Below are 19,021 nucleotides of genomic sequence, written 5' to 3' on the forward strand. Positions count from 1 at the left end.
TTCTCTGAAACCGAATGGCTTGAGGCACGACTGGGGAAGGACAAACAAAGCAAAAAAGAGGGCTTCGTACTCGGCGAAAAGCACGGATACTTGAGCCGGGGGGCTGAACGCCACCAGCCATAGCATTGGAATATCAACTGAACCAGAGCTTCGGTATTGGGATAGAGACTGAGCGCGGAATCTGAGCGCTCTCCTTCAACGTTCGAATAAGCGACAAAGAAATGTCGCCAAGACTACCACCGCCTGCTGGACAAGTCGGGCAGTAATACAGATAGCCTGGTGAGGCTGTTGTGTCCGTTCAAATTCCTTCTTCGATCGGGGCAAACGCTTCTGAATGTTGCGAGGTACATACCAATAAAGTCGCAAGGTAAAGAAAAAGAAAAACTTCGAATTCAAGGTCACTGTCGGCTATCATCAGCCAGTCAGTTTGTTAATATGTCAAGGACAGATCAACGGTCCACCTAGGATGCCAGAAAGTCGGTATTGCACAGTGAAGACATCTTGAAGCAAGCCAGTGAAGTTGCCGCGTCAGCAGTCTCGTGATGCCAATTATTCGCAATTGGGAAATTCATTCATTCAGAACTGTGACTTGCCCAATCATGTCTTTTCGTGCAGAGTACATAGCGGGGAGGGCTTTAAACCAAGTCGTTTATATCATGGTGGGTGTTGGACCTTTGCAAGTTGCATACAAGCGTTGTCGATTACGAGCTCCCTCCATCCAGACAGACCCTGTGCCTTCCGCATGATAGAGCATACAATCGATTCTCATTACTTGTAGCTGATGTGCTGGACAACAGACATCCACTTTTGTTCGTCGGTTCTAAAGGATAGTAGATACGTTAGCGTCTGGATCTACATGGGAACGGATACGGCAAGATTGTGGGGAAAACGTGGGCGGCACGTTCTATGCAGGTTATACATGGCAATCGAATGGTCCCCCGATGATACAAAGATAAGGACCGATCGCTCGGCGTGGCCTGGGCAAGATGGATGCAGCAAGTAGGAACTCTATCAGACGATCCGATCGCAAACTTACTTGTCGAACTTGAGCAGCTGCGCCAGCACCGGCACCAGCGCCGCCCGAAGCCTGTTGTCTTTTTGCTCGAGGAACTGCAACATGATGGTTTTGATATAGTTTACATCTGGCGTCGGTGCATTGGATCCAGCTGCTGTCGACAAAGGAAACAATTCCGTGAACCGTCAGCAAAAGGCGCTCGTCAACCATCATAATGCAGCCACCAAAGCAGAGAGTGGAGTGCCCAGACAGATAGGCGCATTTGCGAAATGCAGAGAGGGGAGAAATTCGCGCATATACATACCGTTTGCGCCACCCGATCGGCTCGAATCCACCGAGTTCCGTCCGGAACTTGCAGCTGCAGGCTGGGCGAGCTGATTCCTTGCCACCTTGAGATCCTTCTCGGCTTTGGTGTATCGTATCTTGTAGTCGTCCATCATGCGTTGCAGGTCTGCGCGGCGCCGCTCCGCATCCTGCACCGACTTCTCCGATGCTGTGAGCGACTGCTGCAACTGCGCGACTGCCTCACGCGACTCAACAACCTCGGCTCGTGCTTCCGCCTCAAGCTTCTCGAGCTCCTCGAGCCGACGTCGTCTGTCCTTTTCGCGAGTCTCGAGGTCTTCCTTTTCGAGCGCCAGAGCTTTAGCGTCGCGCTCCAAGTCCCTGATCTTGGTCCGTAGTTCCTCCACCTCGCGAGTCTTTTTGCGGGCAACAGTCGCCGATTCGGCCTCGAGCCTGTCGCGCTCCTCCTCTGCCTTGTCGAGACGGGCACGCATATCACGCATCTTGACGTCCTCGCGCTCGTTTGCCTCATTGAGCAGCCTCCGCATCGTCTCGGCATCCCGCGTGCGCTCAGTCAACAGTTTTTGACAGTCCGCAAGCTCTTCCTCGACTGATTCTGCTCTTGCTTGCGCCTCTTTTAGCTGCGTTCCCAGTTCGGCAGACTGATCACGCATGCTTCCCAGGAGATTCTGTGCGTTGGCGTATTGTGAAGTCTTGAGTTGCAGCTCTTCTTTGACGTCGTCCCGTTCCTTTCTCAATTTCTGCAGCTCCGTCTCGAGCTCTTTGATCCGTGGCTGGACCTTGGCCATCTCATCCTGGATCTTGTGCAATTCGCGGGTGGCCTTTTCTTCCTTGGCGCTTAGCTCAATTTTCTCCGCTTCAGACCTTCTCAGGTCACGGCCAGCTGTCCGCTTGTCGTTTTCCAGCTGTAATCTTTGCTTGTTCTCAGCTGCAAGCTTATCACGGAGCGTCTTGAGCTCCGCATCACGAGCAGCTACATCCTGCTTCATCCGCGAAAGTTCCGTCTTGATGTTCTTTTCGCGGTTCTCTAGCGCAATAATATCCGCAGCTTTGGCTGCAATCTGTTCCTTGAGGGTTGGTATCTTTGCAGCCTCAGCACGCAGGTTCTTCAGCTCTGGCTGGGCTCTTTGCAGGATCTCTTTGAGCTCTGATATTTCCTTGAATCGGCTTTGAGCGAGCTGCTGAGACGCCCCCAGTTCCGATTGCAAGACTGCCGTCTCCTCCGTTGCCTTCTGAAGCTCGTCATGCTTTTTCTGGATAGATTGGTATTGTGTCTTGACCCATTGGACCTTCTCGACGGTTCCCTTATCCGCGGGCACCTCGGGGAATTTGGACAACTCTGCCTCCACAGCCTCCACAATCTTGCGGACTTCGGCTTCCTGTGTCTTGGCTTGTTCCGCTTCTTGGCGTATCTTTTCGGCATCTTTGGTGAGCTCATCATGCTTACCGTTGGCCTTTTCATGCTCGGCCAACATTTGCTCGTATGTTTCTTTGAGCTTCTGAGCCTTTGAATTTACACCATCGAGGGATGCTAGAATCGGGAGCTGGTTCAGTTCCTGCTCCAAGACAGAAATACATGCCTGGAGCTCATCCCTCTCGACCTCAAGCGCCTTGATCTTCTCCTTTGCCTCGACATTATCCTGGCCGATGTGAAGGAGATTATCCCTCATGTTTTCAACCTCTTCAATAAGATCATCTTCGTTCTTCTTTCTCTTCGACAAACGTTCGATGGATTCATCCTTCTGAATGATCTGTTGCTCAAGGGCAGATATTTGCCCTTTGAGCTCGTCATACTTGACCACTGGAACCGTATCCTCCGTTGTTGGTGGACTCGCTGCTTTGGGTGTTGCAGGAACCTTGTCTGCGGAGGCTTGGCTGGCAGGCGTAGTGGCTGCTCCGGCCTTTTTCTTCTTATTTTTCTTCTTGGATGAGGATGCATTGGCCGGGGACTCAGAAGCAACGGCTGAAGGTGTGGTCTCCGCGGAAGGCTTTTCTATTTTGGCTGATGGTGGTGTGGGCTTCTCTGTCTTGGCGGAATCAAGTTCTTTGCGCAACGCGTCCCTCAACTCGGTCAACTCACGAACTTGTGTTTCTGCTTCCCCAAGCTTTTTAGTCAAGCTGCCAACTTCCGCCTTCTGACTATCGAGCTCCTTCTTGAGTAACTTTGTATTCTCGAGGTCAGCATTGGCCTCCTCTAACTTTTTGGCGAGCTCATCCTTTGCCTTCTGTGCGGCCGACAGCTCTTTCTGCGTCTCTTTGGCCTTATCTTCCAGTTTTTTGATCTCGGCTGACTTGGAAGCCGTCAGGGTAGAGAGCTCTGCCTTGGTAGATTTGAGTTCTTCTTGCAGCGTTTTGCTTTCTTCGTTTCTGGCGGCTTCTACATTAGAGAGCTCCGTCTTGGTCGACTCGAGTTCTTCCTGCAGCTTCTTAGCCTCATCAATTTTGGTAGCTTCCACTTTGGAAAGGTCGGCCTTCAGTGACTTGAGCTCGGCTTGAAGTTTTTCCTCATTCGCCGAGTTGGCCGCAGTTATTTTAGATATCTCTTCTTTTAATGATCGGATCCGAGCCTCCAGCTTTTCAATCTCTTGTGACTTTTGAGCGGTAGTGGTAGCGAGCTCCTTCTCAAGTGCTTCGATCTTAGCAGTTGCATCGCTAGTCTCCTCTGACTTGGCCTTGCTTGTTGACATCTCAGCCTTGAGGCTGTCCAGTTCACCTTGCAGCCTCTTGATCTCGTCCGTCTTGGCTGCTAACTGGGACTCAAATTGCGAGTTCTCGGCCTCGAATGAAAAGAATTCGGAAGAGTCCTTGTCTGGAGCCGACTCGGAGAAGGTTTCGGTAGACTTTGATTTGGGAGAAAAGATGCCCAAGACTGAGGAGACCACTGGGGACTTGATGCTTGTTGAGTTAGTCGTCGATTGTGCGCTTGAATCCGCGGTTACGGCCTCTTTGCCCGGCTCTCCCTTGACCTCCGGTAATGGCTTGTCCGCAGGCGACTGCTCCGATGGTTGCTGGCTGCAGGCTTTGAGCTTCGCAAGTTCACCCTTGGTATCTTCCAGTTCTTTCTTCAATGTGGTGTTCTCGGAAGATACGCGCTGAAGTTCCTCTTTTACCATGTCACCTTGCATCTTGACCTGATTCAGATACTCAGTAAAGACCTGAGGGTCCTTGATATTCTCGCAAGGCGTGTTTTCTCTAAGCGCCTGTTCAAAGGCTTCAATCGCAGTGACCCGGGTATGGGCAACCCTGTACGACTTGAGAAGTTCTGGATGAAGAGAAGACTCGGGGCATTAGTAGCCGTCGCGCAAGGGAGATTGAGTGGAACCAAGGGATACGGAAAAAGGCATATGGCATGCACATACCTTCGTGAACTTTCTCCAGTCGCTCCAACTTGCGCAGCTTCGAACGAACCTCCTGAGGGAGGGTAGCAGGTGCCCCCGCCCCTTCGGAGCCCTCCGGCGTCGTGGCCCCATCCATCTTGGGATTTTTATGCGCAGCACCACCACCCCCGCTGGGTTCCTGGCGCGAAGTGTCAACCTGTGATGAATTGTCTCCCGCAGAGCTCCTGGTTTCTTCTTCGTCGTCGATGGTGAATGCGGCGTCGAAATCAGGGGAGTCGGTATCTGTACTCCGCGTCGTGGCGGTGTTGAGCTGGCTGGTCCTCCTGGTGGTTCGCGGTCGTGGTGCTGGGGACTCGTTGTTTCGGCTGCGCGACGTGGAGCCTGAGCGGCGAGAGGACGAGGCTGAAATGGCGGCTTCTCTCTGCTCTGCAAGGGCTTTGGCTTTTGCTTGTTCCTCTGCAATCGTCCGATCAATGGCGCCCTTGATGCCCTTGAATCGCTAGAGTTGGAATCCCGGTGAGCTTTTGTGGCCACGAGGCAGGGAATGCTGGCCAATTTCTTAGAGTAAACGTGAGTGAGTCTGCAGAAAAATGGAATACAAGCTCACCTCAAACATGATAGCCTCGTGAAGCCGCAGCCGTTGAGGCCGAGTGTAGATGCAACGGCGGCACCAGGCACGTTGCGGGATGGATGAGCTGGGTGATGGCGCTCTTGAGCTAGCAACACGATGCGCCAGGGATCGGAACGTGCGCAACCGGAATTTGGGCGCTACGCTGAGAAGCCACCGAAGTAGGCCAGGGGAATTATAATACTGTACAGAGACACGCAGTAATATATTGTATCATTGAAGAATTCAAAGGTCATCAATAGTGGCCGAGATTATTCTCACAGCCAAAGCCAAATCGCTGGTAAAGCTGGACCGTTTTTTCTCGGTAGCCAAGAAAGGGTACGTATCCCCATTGATCGATCCATGTAGAGCCGATCGTACCTACTAAGGGATAAGCTGGCTTGAGTGCCCTACCCCATATCCACCAAAAAGCGACTTGAGTTTGTGCGGGATGCAAGGCCAATGCTAAGTACCTGATGCAGGGTCCTACCCTCGCGCAGTGGAATCAAAGCCCGCCCGATCCTATCGATAGCGTCAAGACCATGGCGCGTCTGTTTTAGTTGACAATTGCCAACGAGAAAGAGAAATAAACAATACCTACACGGCTTCCAGCGCTTATTTGACGGTATTTATTAGTTACCTGTCTGGAGAAAAAAATGCATGCTGCGTGCGTATTCCCTCTCCGTGGACTCCATCTGATTGATCCAACAATCAAGAAAAGAAAAGCAAGTTTTTCTTTTTTTTTTTTTTTTTTTTTTTTTTTTGGACCAACAAGTACTTTGCACGAAACTACTGGCTGGTTTCAAGAGCTACTGTCGGTAGAAGTACTCAGGTACCCCATGTCTAATATGCCTAACTGCTAGGTACCTAAATTGGGCTAGAGCTCCCGCTAACGTAGTAGCCCCACGCTTCGGAGTCCCGCCACGGTAGAATCCGCACGTGCAACCTTTGACGATGAGGTCACTTCGCCAGCTGGCTTCAGCACCATACTTTGTCTTTGATCGCTCAGGCCCTGTAGCTAAGTTTAGGTAGCTCAGCAAACTGCTGCAAAGCAGGCCCGTTAAAGACTTCTGCAAACATCAAACAAACGCTGTTGCGCCGCATGCAGCAGAGGGCTGCTGTGGTTCGCCGTGTCGTCTGGTCTACTTAGGTAGTCAGAAGAAAGCGCAAGAGAAACAAAAAAAAAGTCAAACATCAAGCCAACCCGAAAGCCAGGGACAATCCTTTCCTCGATCCCCGGATAGGCCGCCGGTCTTTTTTCGACCGAGCGCGCACTCTTCGCCTCTTGGCCCAAAAACTTCAACAACATCGAGGCTTACAATGCTGTCCTTTTGGCCATGGAGGGTACGATAAATAATCGAGACTGCCCCCGTCACCGCCCTTTGAAGTTTCCTGTCGGTCAGCGTCGCTAACTTTGCTTCTCGTCTGCGCTTTTTTTTTTCCTCTCAGGGTGATACCTCCTCAACCGCCTCCTTCGAAAAGGCGCTCTCCTCACTGTCGGCCAAGATCAACGCTACACAGGCACAGCTCGACCGCACCCGATCGACCGCCCGTCGCGTCCAGGTTCTATGGTCGCTGTACCTGTCCTTCGCCTACCTGATCTATGCTATCGTCCTCGTGCTCGTCGTTGGTTGGACGAACTTGGGCCCATATGAGTGGAGTGGTGTGGCCGGCGGTCCCGTGCTCATCTATGTGACGCGAACCGCTATCTCGTCATTTTTCAACTATCGTATCGACAGCCTGAGCGCTCGCCTCAAGGGCCAGAAAGAGGAGCGCGCCAAAACCGTTCAGAAGCTCAAGGAAGCAACCAAGTACGATTCGACGTTGGAACTTCTCGAGAAGTACGGCGGGGAACCAAGACGTCCGCGGGGCAAGAAGGGCTCCATCGGTGGCGATGATGGCGGCGACACACAAGGCGAGGGCGGCAAACAGCCCACGCGTCCCGGCTCCGCGAACCCTGGACGCACCGGCATAGCACCGCCGCCAACGGCCAACATCCAGCGTAGTTCGGCTCCCAGCACGCCGCAGCCTCCCCGCGCAGCGCAGTTCCCTCCTCCCCGAGACGTCTCGGCCGAGTTCGCACCCAACGCGTTCGGGCCAGGAGGGCCGCCCGACTCGCCGGCGATGGGCAACGCGCAGTATGCTCCCCTGCCACCCGCCGCGGGCAGCGAGCCACATTGGTACGACCGGATCATGGACCTGCTGCTGGGCGACGACGAGATGGCGGCCAAGAACCGCATCGTGCTGATCTGCGCGCATTGCCGTCTGGTCAATGGTCAGGCGCCGCCGGGGATCAAGACCCTTGCCGACGTTGGCAGGTGGCGTTGCATGGGTTGCAGGGCCGAAAATGGTGAAGACAAGCTGGACGAGGGTAAGCGCCTCGTCAAGGAGGTCCTGGCCGCCCGTTCCGAAAGCGGCGCCGCCGATCAAGTCGAAGCGAGCGCCCAGTTTAAGTCTGACAGTGATGGCGACTCGAGCGACATCGTGCAGATCGATAGGGAGATGGCCGAGGCAGAGGAATCCAAAGGTGCGACGAAGCGCAAGGGCAAGGGAAAGAAGTAATGGTAGTCTTGCCATACGGCCGATTTTCTTTTGTCAAGGTTACGTCACTCAGGGGTTAAAAGGTGCAAGCGATCATGCTATATTGTGGTGGAATTTTTTTAATCTTATTTTTATCACAGGAATTTTTTTAATCTTATTTTTATCACAGCAAATACATCAAGGCAGATAGAAAGCGTTAGGGTGGAGGGGTATTGTTTGGAATGGAACTTCTTTGTCATTTGCGATGCGTGTTGGTATGGGTTTGCGCTAGGAAGGACCTTTGATACTGTCAGTCTTTGTAAAGATTGTAAAACGCGTTGATAAGCACTAATAGCTTGATATTATCTTCACAGGCGCGTTTCCACCGCCATAGCACTACCTCCTAATCATGGTAGATGTACTTGCTCGGTGTAGGCTCGGTCACAGAAGCTCCCTTTGCCGTCATCGCCCGTTTGGTTTCTTTTGGTCCCGCGGACTTGTCAAGGTTCTCAAGCCCCCCACTCACCGCATACACCATTGTCCATTCCAACCGCCGCCGCCTTGGCCACAGAGTCCTCTGTGATCCAGCACCAATCCAGAGCCTTGTCAGACCTACTCGCACAAGACGCCCGGTCAGCCGTCGTATCGGCGCCCCAGTTCAGACTGCCCACCTCCTCACCCTCCTCCCTGATGCACCAGAGCAGCGCGCTCGGCACGGGCATCTCGGCGGGCTCCACCCCGACCTTCCTCGCCCTGTCGGACACCTGCTCCTTGACGCGGTCGACCAGGAGCTTCTGCACCATGCGCGTGCGGCGCCAGTCCACCGGCGTCTGCGAACGAGGCCTGAACGGCCTCCACATGCTGTTGCTGAGCGTGGGCAGGGAGTAGGCCTTCCGGAGGTGGGACTGCGGAGGGAAGATGGTGTCGGCCCGGCTGATTGGGAACATGGTGCATCTGGGACAGAGGTGCCGGTAGCGGTTCTCTTTCATGGGGAAGGACTCACATAGCAGCTCGGAACCCTTGAACAGGCAGGGCTCTGGCCTTTCGAAGACGATGTGGCCACAAGAGGCGTACTCTGAGATTGAAAACTGGCACATTATGTGTCTGCGGCTGTACCCTTTGGCGTCGAAGTTGATGACCGTATAAGAGAATGTGACTTACCTACCTTGGTGTTTTTTTTTCATCTCATACAGGTATTATCACTCATAGAAACCCGAGACCTGGAACAACTGGGTTGCGGGGACCATGGATTATATGGTAAATTACCATAAAATGATAGGATTGTGGACATTCCCTAGGAGTGGCTATTCTAGGTAATAATGACAAGATCTTGATGGTTTTCTTTGTCTTTCTCAGCCGAGTAATGCGGTGATAAAAGACATTGTCATCCGGATTGACAGGACTGCCGGTCATTGCTTTGTTCTGTTTTGTTAACTTCATTATCTCATTCTGGCCTAACAATTGGTTCCGTGGGACAAAGTCTCTGTCTTTCAAGTCCCAATATGGTCAAAAACCAGTTTTGGGGTTTAAATTCCATCTATAAAAGCACTATGTATTCGTTTTGATGCCACTACTTGTGATATTCGCTCCAAAGATACTCCTTGAATGAAATTCAGCGAGACTCCACTTCACTGGCCATCTTAACACGATCATATCAAGACAACCTGGTAAGTCTCTAGTTAGGTTTCCCTTCAAGCTAACTATATATACTTTGCTCTTCAACAACCAGCAGACATGTCGTACCACTCCACAGGACTATCTGATCGTCCCGACTACGCAGAATCTCGTTGGCACCACCAGCTCAGCCGGCGTTTCACGGACGCCTTTCTCCGCTCACCTGATGAATCCAAACACACGCCTTACCAACCGGATCGCAAAGGGTTGACTTCGTCGCGCAGGAGGTCTAGCGGCAACTACGAACGGCAGCCAGTCTGCCGGGAACCCTCAAGTCGTCGATGCCCACCCACCTCTAATAACAAAATCTTTGACAGGGAGTATGCTGAACGCTCCAACAAACCCCCTCCCCCTCGCCCGCGCAGCTCATCGCAAAGTCAATCAACGTACACAACTGACTTCTCCCAGCCTCTGCAGCGCTCATCCAGCACCACAACCCGGCGAGGCTCGTACTCGCCATCCCAGAGGCCCGCCTGGGAGCGGTCGCGGCAGCCGTCTGGTGTTTCGTCCGAGAGCCGGAACGACATGTTTGGCGTGCACAAAGCCGTCCAAGACCAATACCGGCATGTCACCGTGGTAGTTGATGACGAGGATGCTTCCGAAGGACGACATCGCAGGTCTCAAGCCCACAAGAGCGGGGCTCCTTGCGACGACGGACAACGACACCGTACATCGTCCAGGAAAAGCTCGCGCACCGGTGATTCCAGGCCAGAGGGGCCGTCCCCGTACGAAATGCTCCGGGTCGAGTTCGACAGCCTCTTGGCTGCCAATATCAAAACGCAACGCATGGCCGAGGCGGCTTGGAACCGGAAGGCATGGCACGAAGCCACTGCGCTCTACGAGCGGCTCGAGTCCGACCTGATGCGCCTATCGGAGCTCGATCGGCATCTGGGCGGGCTGATCTACTTGGACTATCAGAAACAGGCCGAGAACGCGGCCGGGTGGCAAAACATGGCGTGGGAGAAATCGATATCGTCGCACAAGAGACGGTACGATCGTCACGTTGCCGAGGCCGAAGCCTTTGAGCATGGCCCCGATAAGAACCTGGCCAAGGCCAACCAGTCGTACGTCAGCGCCATTATGATTCTGCTGGAGCTCGGACGTACATCTCCAACGAGACTGGAGGCCAATTTTCCCGGCCATGTCAAGGAGCTGCAGTGCAGGCTGCAAGAAGTGCAGGCAAAAATCGACAAGCAGACGAGTGAAGAGGACATCAAAGCGGCCAATGCGGTCAAGAAGTTTATTGGCAATTTTTACCTTGTCGAGAAGCTCTTGGAACAGGGCCAAGGGCCCAAGGCACGCTATCAGTTTGACCGGGCCAAGGAGACGCTGGTCAAGACGCTTGTGACTCTGCCCCCGAGGTTTGTGCCTTCCAAGGAGTGGGTAGACAAGATGGCTGGGGCAATCAAGGACCAGGAGAAGCGAGCAAAGGAGAGGTTTGGCGAGGACTGGTGAGTAAGTTGGGTCAGCGGCTCACGATATGACCTTGATCTTTATAGAAATCCAGCCAAGTTGACCGATAAAACTTCTCTTTCAACATGCTGACTTAACCTGACCCATGCGAAGTAAAGATCAAAGAGGTGTGAATGGCTTTTGTTTTTTTTTGTGTTTATCTGTGGCGGAAGTTGTGGCTATGTGACGACTTGGCGAGTTGGTATTCGACCCAGGTTGACAGTTGGCAGTTCACCTACATGTAATCTGATGATGGTTTTGGTGCTGTCGAAGCTGTGAAAACCAAGGCGTCCCGATGCTTTCCGTTGCATCATGCTGTGCTAAAAATGCTCACAAACAGTGACTGATCCGGCTTTACCTATCCGCCCGACCGACGGCATCAGCCGAGATAGAGGCAGTCGACAACTCAGGGTAGATAGTTTCGCCAAAAGGATGCCGATTGTCAAGACAAAAGTCTAGTCTAGGCCTGCCAAATATGCATAAAAATGAATAAAAACCAAGGCTGTACAGCTGCACTGAGCAAGGAAGGTCGCACACCAAGAAGTACCTTTGTATCTTTATGCAGCTCCTTCTCCATCATAATTAGTCCGTAATAGTTCCAGACCGAACCTGATCCCCACGATAATAACTCGCGATACGGAACCATGTTCCTTTCTGCACGCAACCATGCATGAGGGTACAAGCGGGGCTAACAATGGCGCCAGCCGTGGTGTGTTATGGGCGTGGAGGTGGGGCACAAGCGACAGGGCTCGTTCGATCAGGCCATTTTTGACATTTGGCTCTCAAAAAGTCGGCATGGACTTACTCAAATATTGGCACTCCTCGTACGTCGTGTCCCGGGAAATTGAATCTGAGCATTCTTTTCGCTTCTTTGCACTCGCTTTGCGATTGGCAAGACCCCTCCTAAAGCCAAGATTTAGGATGGGAGTTGGTTGAGCGGGGAGGGAGGATTTTGCTGAGCATTGAAAAAAAGATGATAGAGTGCACAGTGCAGGAAGGCAGAGGAGCTTCCCTTGAACCACGTCTGCCAGAACAATTGGCGCATCGAGATGAGCTATCTCGGCCAACAGAAAATGCATCCAGCTCAGCTCAGCCAAACGATGAGAAAAATCAAAATCAAAATCAAAAAATTCGCCTGTTTGCTTACAGTCAAGTGAAAAACAACCCTTGTTACGAACCTGCCTCTCTCTACTGTTTGGGAGTTAACTCCTTTGCCCGTCACTGCGTCGGCGTTATAACCATCACACGAAATGCAGGCAAGTCGCCAATTACAGGTATTCGGCAGACGGAACCGGCCGTCAAAATGGGGTTCCGCGCGTCAAACCCCCTGTGAGCCGCCCCTCCACTCCCGTCCTCAGTCGTCAACTGGAAACAAAATGCGGGTCCTTGATGCGCCCGCCAGAGCCCGGCCATCATTCGATTGTACGAAAAAGAATCGTCAGACCAGCAGATTCGCAGCCCTCCAGAACACATTAGTCACAACCCCCATGACCAGCAGCCGAAATGCATGCGTCCAAGCTTGGATTATGCTTTACAATTTTGACTATATATCATGGCGTCCTTTTTGGAAAGATTATGGACGGTGTTGTTGTTTTTTTTTGGTATCACTATGGATTGATTACATGACCACCAACCAACCCCATCCTCCACACAATAACAGCACCACCCTCCCATCACCATTTCATTAACCTTAGTATACATCTGAACCCCCATCGCCACCTATACTACCTCAACATGTCCGGTATATTGATGAAAAGTTCAACAATACCATTCGACCCCTTTTCAACCGCATACCTGGTCCGGGATCAACAGGTCAGTCAGCGGAATACGACGCAATACCCCCGCAGATCATGCACTAACATGCACCGCCCAGGATTACGACTACTCTCCATCGGCACTTTTCACCCCTTTGGATTGCTTTCCCACAGAGTTCAACTCAGGATCGATGGCGTCTCCAACCTTGGAAAACAACAACGACTGGAACTCGTTCGAGTCTCTCTCATCGCCAGACATCTTCAAAACTGAGTCCTTTGACGACTCACCCATCCTGACTTCCATCTCGTCCGCCAGCCCCTCAATAGACCCCATGGATCTTGCCGCCTCAGCCCTGCCGGACGACAATGTCCCCTTTGGCGACTCGGCGGCGTTCCCAGAAACTATGACAGGCCCATTATTTCCATCTCCGCAACTTGCGCGGGTCCAAAACCCACCCCTAATCAACCATCACACCTCCCGCCCAGAGATCAGCGTCTCCACGAGACGCGGGACAAAACGCAAGTCGACCAGCGGCAGCAGCACGTGTAGTGCGTCGCCGTCGCCACGCAGCTCCGCATCTCCACCTCCGAGGCCGACACAGCACCTCCCACCCAAGAAGACGGCCCACAACATGATCGAGAAGCGCTACCGCAACAACCTCAACGACAAGATCTCGGCCCTGCGCGATGCGGTCCCGGCCCTGCGCGTCATGGTCCACCGCCTCGAAGCAAGCGCCTCGCCAGATGAAGGCAGCAACGGCCGCTGCGCCCTGTCGCCTCAGGAGTTTGAGGAGGACCTCGGGGGCCTGACGCCTGCGCACAAGCTCAACAAGGCCACGATCCTGAGCAAGGCGACCGAGTACATTAACCACCTGGAGCGCAAGAACCGTGCCCTGGCGCGTGAGAATCACGGGTTGAGGGGTAAGGTCGACGGGCTGGAGATTTTGATGATGAATGGGGCCGCCGGTGTACAAAGAGTCCAGCAGCAGCAGCAACAACAACAATGGTGCTGAACGCAACTTGTTCCGATACTGTTATTGTTTAAATGGCGTCAGATTTTGGAAACTGGGAAACGGACAGGTTGCGAAGTGCTTTTTGTCTTTTTTTAATTAGGCGTTAGGGTTCGCTTGTACCAGCCGCTGCTGGGTATGAGGGGAAAAAGATACCACGCCATACGTCCAAGTTAGGGACCGGCCTTTGTTATTTATTTGCGATAAAAGGCAAAAACTGCGGCTTCGCCATGACTTTGAAAATGAAGTGATTTATTATTTTTTTTTTTCCCACATAGTCTGATATCACTAAATTATTAAATATTAGACAGGAGCAGGAAGGACCAGAAACAAAAGCAGGGTTATTTTCTCTCCAGTCCCTGTCTCGTCGTGATTGGAGGGTCGATCTGCCTGCTTACAACATGTGTCAAGTCCGAATCGCCGAAGGTTTGAGTCGAGCAAGACCAAGCTCCGCACATCGGCGGCAGCAATGGCACCGTAATCACAACCTCCCACCTGAGCAACGACAGTACAGCAATCGCCGGAAGCGTCTTCAACGTCGGATTCTTGTCAAATATCCCATCTTCCAGTATCATCTGGTTTCAAAGAACGGCAGAGCTTGCAAATAAGAAACCAACAGAAGCGTAAAACAAAACACAAAGAAAACAATGGCCGAAAGCACCTCACAGACCCTAGCCCCAGTCCCGACCATCCCCGCAGGCTACACTATCCGCGCGGGTCTCCCGTCGGCCCAAACATACCGGGACCTGCGATCCGGAGCGGGCATCATCCCCGTCACGGCCGAACAGGCCGAGGCGGCGGTCAAGGGGACGTGGTACGGGTGCCACATCGTCCACACGTCGGCGTCGTCGTCGGAGACCATCGTCGGCATGGGCGCCGTCATCGCCAACGGCAGCTGGTACTTTCACATCGTCGACGTCGCCATCCTGCCCGAGCACCAGCGCAAGGGGCTGGGCAAGGCGGTCATCCACGCGCTCATGGAGTACATCCTGGCCAACAAGGCGGAGGGCAGGCCGTTCATTTGCCTCTCTGCGTCGGTAAAGGGCGTCAGTCTGTACAGAAAGTGTGCGTTCATGGACGGGGAGAATTTTGGCGAGACTGGCATGGTGTGGGAGGGGACTTATCCTGAGATAGTGAAGGAGATCAGGGAGGCGGAGGAGGCTCGGTCTTGATGAAGTTTCTGACGTCTCCCTTTGTTTTNNNNTTTTATTGGCTGGACAAAGCATGACTGTCTTCCCATAGATTCAACTGCCTGCTGAGACACAAGTGAGCATGATCTGATCAGATAGCGACAATAAGACTGCAAACGGCATGCCCCACCATCAAATCAAATCACCTTGCTGTTTACCCATCTTTCCTTCACTTCTTTGCCCTTCTATTCAACCTACGCATAAATTTGCCTACAAAGAACAATTTTTGCAGGCACCGTCTCGAGAAGATTCTGCTCGACCACACTCACATATAAAGGAACCTTGATCGTCATGCCTACGATATCTTCCGCCGGCGACGGCAGGAGGCGGACGCGAAGCCAAGTTCAGGACTCTGATAAACGAAGGGCCGACGAATTTGAGATGGCACCAGTCGACACGACCAAGAGGCTGAGGACTTGGGGCGGATCTCGTCGAGTGCTGCAGCCAATCAGTATCAGTAAGTCATTCATTCTAGCTTTTTGATGAACATGTGAACTTGGCACGCCAAACTGAGCGATATCTGACCCGAAAACATCCTCTCTTTGGCCTCTAGAAGAAGAAGAAGACAAGGAAGACATTCGTGTCAAAGCAGAGCCGACACCGCCAGTTCCTTCGCGCTCCGGCACATTCATGAGGCGCTGCCGTCTTCCATGTGACTGGGACGATGACACGCCTCAGCCATCCTCTCCACACTATCACTCTACCAACAATCGGCTCCCGCCTTCAAGCAGGCAGCAGGCTTCGAGTCTTACAGCCAAGCTTCGCAATCGAAGAGATCGCAGTGATACAAGCATCGGTTGGTGGCATCCATCTCTACGTATGTCGAGCCTACGCAAAAAGAGCATGAAGCTAACCCTCACCACTCCTTAGTAGCTCCAAAGATTGAGAGCAGCTCTAGAACAATGCACGAGAATGAAGCTCCCGCCCGAGGAGCTCTTAGTCGCCGGGACCCCACAGAGACACCATCCATCGCTGTGCTGCGCCAGGAGCAGCAGAACCGGGAGGAAGATATCAGACTTGTGCGAGAACGCATTGCTCGGCAATATCCACTCTCTGAATCCAGGACTGATGGTTACGTCGCGGAGCCCGAGCCTGAAAATGAGGACGGCGATTCCTGTGGAGAAGGCAATGTAGAATCTGGCGGCAACAGATTTACGCCCACTAGAGAGCGCTCGTCGATGGGAGATGACAGCGACGACAAAGACTTGTCATCCGAAAATGACGACACCGACAGTGACAAAGATGAGAATCAGCCTTTGATCCACGTGCGTTCTCGCCTTAGAGTGGCAACCTTTCGAGTGATATCTCCTATACCCAAATACGAGGATGACGATATGACCGAGAGCGAAGATGAGAACAAGGACGATGCTGCTTCTTCACCTGTGCAGAACGACGCGGACGATCGGGATATCGAATCCTCGTCCTCGATCGCTTCCTCCTCCGCAGCATGCTCCACGTGCGGCGAGTCTGAAGCCTCCGAGGACGAAGACTTGGAAAGCCACGCCAGCAACCTCCCCACCGACGTCGAGCCCAGCGTCGCAATCTACGACGACGAGGACGCCCATGCGCGCCTCAACGACGTGCTGAGACGCGCCCCCGCGCCGTCCCCCACAAGGGACCACGAGACCGCCGCCGGCCGGTCCATCCATAACGGAATGCAACTGCGGTCGCCCGCTCAAATCATGCGGCAGCGGCAGGACGACGTCGCCGCCGACCAACAAGACGCCAACGCCAATGCTGGCAGCAGCACCCGCTTCCAATCGTCATCGCCCCCGCGCGCCTACGACTACGACGAGTACCGCCTTCGCGCCCGCTACCTGGAGCAGTTCAAGGGACTGACGGCCGCGCAGCTCGACGAGGCCGGCCGCGACTTGGACTATATGGCGCGCAAGCTGAACTCCAAGAGGAGCGCGTACGAGATAGCGCTCCATGAGCGGGCCTTTCCGCGCTACTAGGTCTCTCAACTTGCTCAAGGCTGAGCTCAAGGCACGCCTGTGTTTACATGTGTGCTTGGGTGGCCGATGGCTCGGGTGTGTGCTGGTGTAACTGTCTGATTATTTTGAGTTGAGAATTTTCTTTGGTGAAGGTGACGGAAAGGAAAAGTTTATGGCAAGTGAAAATGTCATATATTCACTGAAATCCGTCCCCGGAGAGAGAGAGAGCAGTGTCAGGCTTGTGATTGTTATCGCACTGGGCCGCTATGAGCACTGATGGCGTGGTAGTCTATGTTGATTGTTATTGTTTCTTCCATTTTTTCTCTCCCCGGTCAAAAAGATTTGAGGGCATCCAGATAGGCATGCCGCATAAGAAAGATTGTATTGTGTGCAACATGTGGACAAAGAAGCTAGCAATGACACCTTTGGAGTCGGTTGGTTGTTTTTCATGAAAGACCTTTGTATAGCGTATGCTTCCTCTCATTGTTCTTCCTTTGAGCTGATGACCTTTAGCGTTGATAAAATCGAGATAATTTCCCCCCGAGACAACCCTTGTTTCAACATTTTTCCCATCCACACTCAACCCTGCGGGAAAACCACAGCAACTAAAGCCATCACTGAATTGTACCAGACAAATCCCTCGTTTGTTAGCCGTTGCCGGACAAGCTAGTGAGTACAATTGTTCGTTTCCCCCTCCCTCTGCTTCCCCTGAGCTTACACCATGTACACCTACACCGTGGCGGCCGACTACGTCAGCCTCGACGAGCTCCTGGCTGACGTTGTGCGAGAGCAGAGGAAGACGGTCCTGTCCCAGACCTGGCATCGCGGCTGGCTATCCTGGGAATCGTGGCGGCTTTGGTTGAGGTCGCCGTCGCCGTCGTCCCTGGACATTGATGTGGAGGCGGCTGATTGGCTGATCAACAACGTGGATGGCTTTCTCTCGAATCCTCGCAGTGGCACCATGGCTTGAAAATCATACAATGGAGTTTTGGCTATCCACAGTTAGTCTATTGGGAGGCTAACAGGCAGGATAGCTAGACTGCCATCCGGGCAGTGAAAATGATATGCTCATACATGGAACGGGGTGTCTGAAAAGATACATCGATTACATGCCCGGCAGCCTCCCAATAAGGAGTTTGAATCATGGTTCCTAAAGTCTTAGACTGGGCTGGTTCCTAGTTATAATGAAATGAATTTTCAACCGTGCGATTGAATGACTTATCACCTATCCTTATGGTGTATTCCAACATGTAGTCTCCCTGGCAGATCTATCTATAGATAACAAATCAGATATGGCTGTGGTAATACTAGAAAATATGACAGATGTTGAACCATACAGGATAAACCTTGGCCTTTTACAGAAAATGATACCTGCCAATGTTTAGGCAACCCACATCTCCAAAGCACCTTGCTGTCATGTACATGTATATATATCTGTAGACAAATTGATCTCTATCAAAGCCATGGAAGTACGAACCAACAAGCACATAAAAATAGCTATCGCCTCCTCCCGGATGTCAGAGGGTGCTTCGGAGGTGGCGGTTGAGGGCACGGCGAAGCGGAAATTGATGTTTGTCGGTCCGGGGGGTGGGTGGACTGCGCAAAGGGTATGTCGCTCGGCTCAGACTGGCGCTTAGATAACGTCTGAGAGGTAGCGGGAGGTGGTTTGAGATGTACATTTTGTCGTTGGGCGGTGGGATCGTCGACTTGACAGTCAAGATGGTTTGCAGGCTTGGACTTGCATTGTCTCTCATGTGCAGCAAAGACAGTTGCGGGAAGCGGATGATATACATTTCCGCCTGAACTCTTTCGTATGAGGTCTGCTGTAGATACTGCAAACGTCCTTGTTTTGGTAGGCTCAGGCCCATCAACACAAGGGCCTGGGGTTTAGACCTATTTCCAAATGGCTACCTGGCTGTATAATTGCGGATGTGGAATATCTGGCTCCGTTTTACAGGTAGACATTTACTCCGTTAGTTCTAGATTGCTCCGGAAAAATAACTCTTCCTTTTGCCTGGCGCTGACGCAGTGAGGTGTTTTTTGTGCCCAAGGTTCCAGGCGAGATGCTCCCATGTAACTAGTCAATCAGAATAACACGGTTTATCATGCAGGGGCGTCGCTTTTGAATAGCACATCCGATCATCATACGGCTAAAGTGCAGATCCGGGTATAGCTACTAGTCTAGCTAGACTAAGAAACAATGTCATCACTGATAAATGGCATG

At 52.5% G+C, this 19,021-nt stretch overlaps 8 protein-coding genes across 8 annotated transcripts; 6 read left to right on the top strand and 2 right to left on the bottom strand.

Moving 5' to 3' along the window:
• Positions 1-768: 768 nt before the first annotated feature.
• PpBr36_10022 (uncharacterized protein) lies at positions 769-5,272 on the bottom strand (the record flags this gene model as incomplete). Its single annotated transcript, XM_029897137.1, has 5 exons — positions 769-820; positions 1,037-1,169; positions 1,320-4,580; positions 4,678-5,155; positions 5,264-5,272. The coding sequence occupies 5 exons, from the start codon at positions 5,270-5,272 to the stop codon at positions 769-771; spliced, it is 3,933 nt and encodes a 1,310-aa protein (XP_029745300.1).
• A 1,311-nt stretch (positions 5,273-6,583) lies between these two features.
• PpBr36_10023 (uncharacterized protein) lies at positions 6,584-7,825 on the top strand (the record flags this gene model as incomplete). Its single annotated transcript, XM_029897138.1, has 2 exons — positions 6,584-6,607; positions 6,713-7,825. 2 exons carry the CDS (start codon positions 6,584-6,586, stop codon positions 7,823-7,825), a joined length of 1,137 nt encoding a protein of 378 aa, XP_029745299.1.
• A 361-nt stretch (positions 7,826-8,186) lies between these two features.
• Positions 8,187-8,880, bottom strand: PpBr36_10024 (uncharacterized protein; the record flags this gene model as incomplete). Its single annotated transcript, XM_029897139.1, has 2 exons — positions 8,187-8,263; positions 8,310-8,880. 2 exons carry the CDS (start codon positions 8,878-8,880, stop codon positions 8,187-8,189), a joined length of 648 nt encoding a protein of 215 aa, XP_029745294.1.
• Positions 8,881-9,517: 637 nt separating this feature from the next.
• Positions 9,518-10,912, top strand: PpBr36_10025 (uncharacterized protein; the record flags this gene model as incomplete). Its single annotated transcript, XM_029897140.1, has 1 exon — positions 9,518-10,912. The coding sequence occupies one exon, from the start codon at positions 9,518-9,520 to the stop codon at positions 10,910-10,912; it is 1,395 nt and encodes a 464-aa protein (XP_029745293.1).
• Positions 10,913-12,643: 1,731 nt separating this feature from the next.
• On the top strand, positions 12,644-13,676 carry PpBr36_10026 (uncharacterized protein; the record flags this gene model as incomplete). Its single annotated transcript, XM_029897141.1, has 2 exons — positions 12,644-12,721; positions 12,783-13,676. 2 exons carry the CDS (start codon positions 12,644-12,646, stop codon positions 13,674-13,676), a joined length of 972 nt encoding a protein of 323 aa, XP_029745296.1.
• Positions 13,677-14,320: 644 nt separating this feature from the next.
• Positions 14,321-14,845, top strand: PpBr36_10027 (uncharacterized protein; the record flags this gene model as incomplete). The annotated part of the gene is made up of 1 exon (XM_029897142.1): positions 14,321-14,845. The coding sequence occupies one exon, from the start codon at positions 14,321-14,323 to the stop codon at positions 14,843-14,845; it is 525 nt and encodes a 174-aa protein (XP_029745295.1).
• A 309-nt stretch (positions 14,846-15,154) lies between these two features.
• On the top strand, positions 15,155-16,818 carry PpBr36_10028 (uncharacterized protein; the record flags this gene model as incomplete). Its single annotated transcript, XM_029897143.1, has 3 exons — positions 15,155-15,320; positions 15,417-15,659; positions 15,734-16,818. The coding sequence occupies 3 exons, from the start codon at positions 15,155-15,157 to the stop codon at positions 16,816-16,818; spliced, it is 1,494 nt and encodes a 497-aa protein (XP_029745213.1).
• Positions 16,819-17,518: 700 nt separating this feature from the next.
• Positions 17,519-17,767, top strand: PpBr36_10029 (uncharacterized protein; the record flags this gene model as incomplete). The annotated part of the gene is made up of 1 exon (XM_029897144.1): positions 17,519-17,767. The coding sequence occupies one exon, from the start codon at positions 17,519-17,521 to the stop codon at positions 17,765-17,767; it is 249 nt and encodes an 82-aa protein (XP_029745292.1).
• Positions 17,768-19,021: the final 1,254 nt, after the last annotated feature.

This window comes from Pyricularia pennisetigena (genome assembly GCF_004337985.1).
Source record: "Pyricularia pennisetigena strain Br36 chromosome 7 map unlocalized Pyricularia_pennisetigena_Br36_Scf_7, whole genome shotgun sequence".
NCBI classification, from domain to species: Eukaryota; Fungi; Ascomycota; class Sordariomycetes; order Magnaporthales; family Pyriculariaceae; genus Pyricularia; species Pyricularia pennisetigena.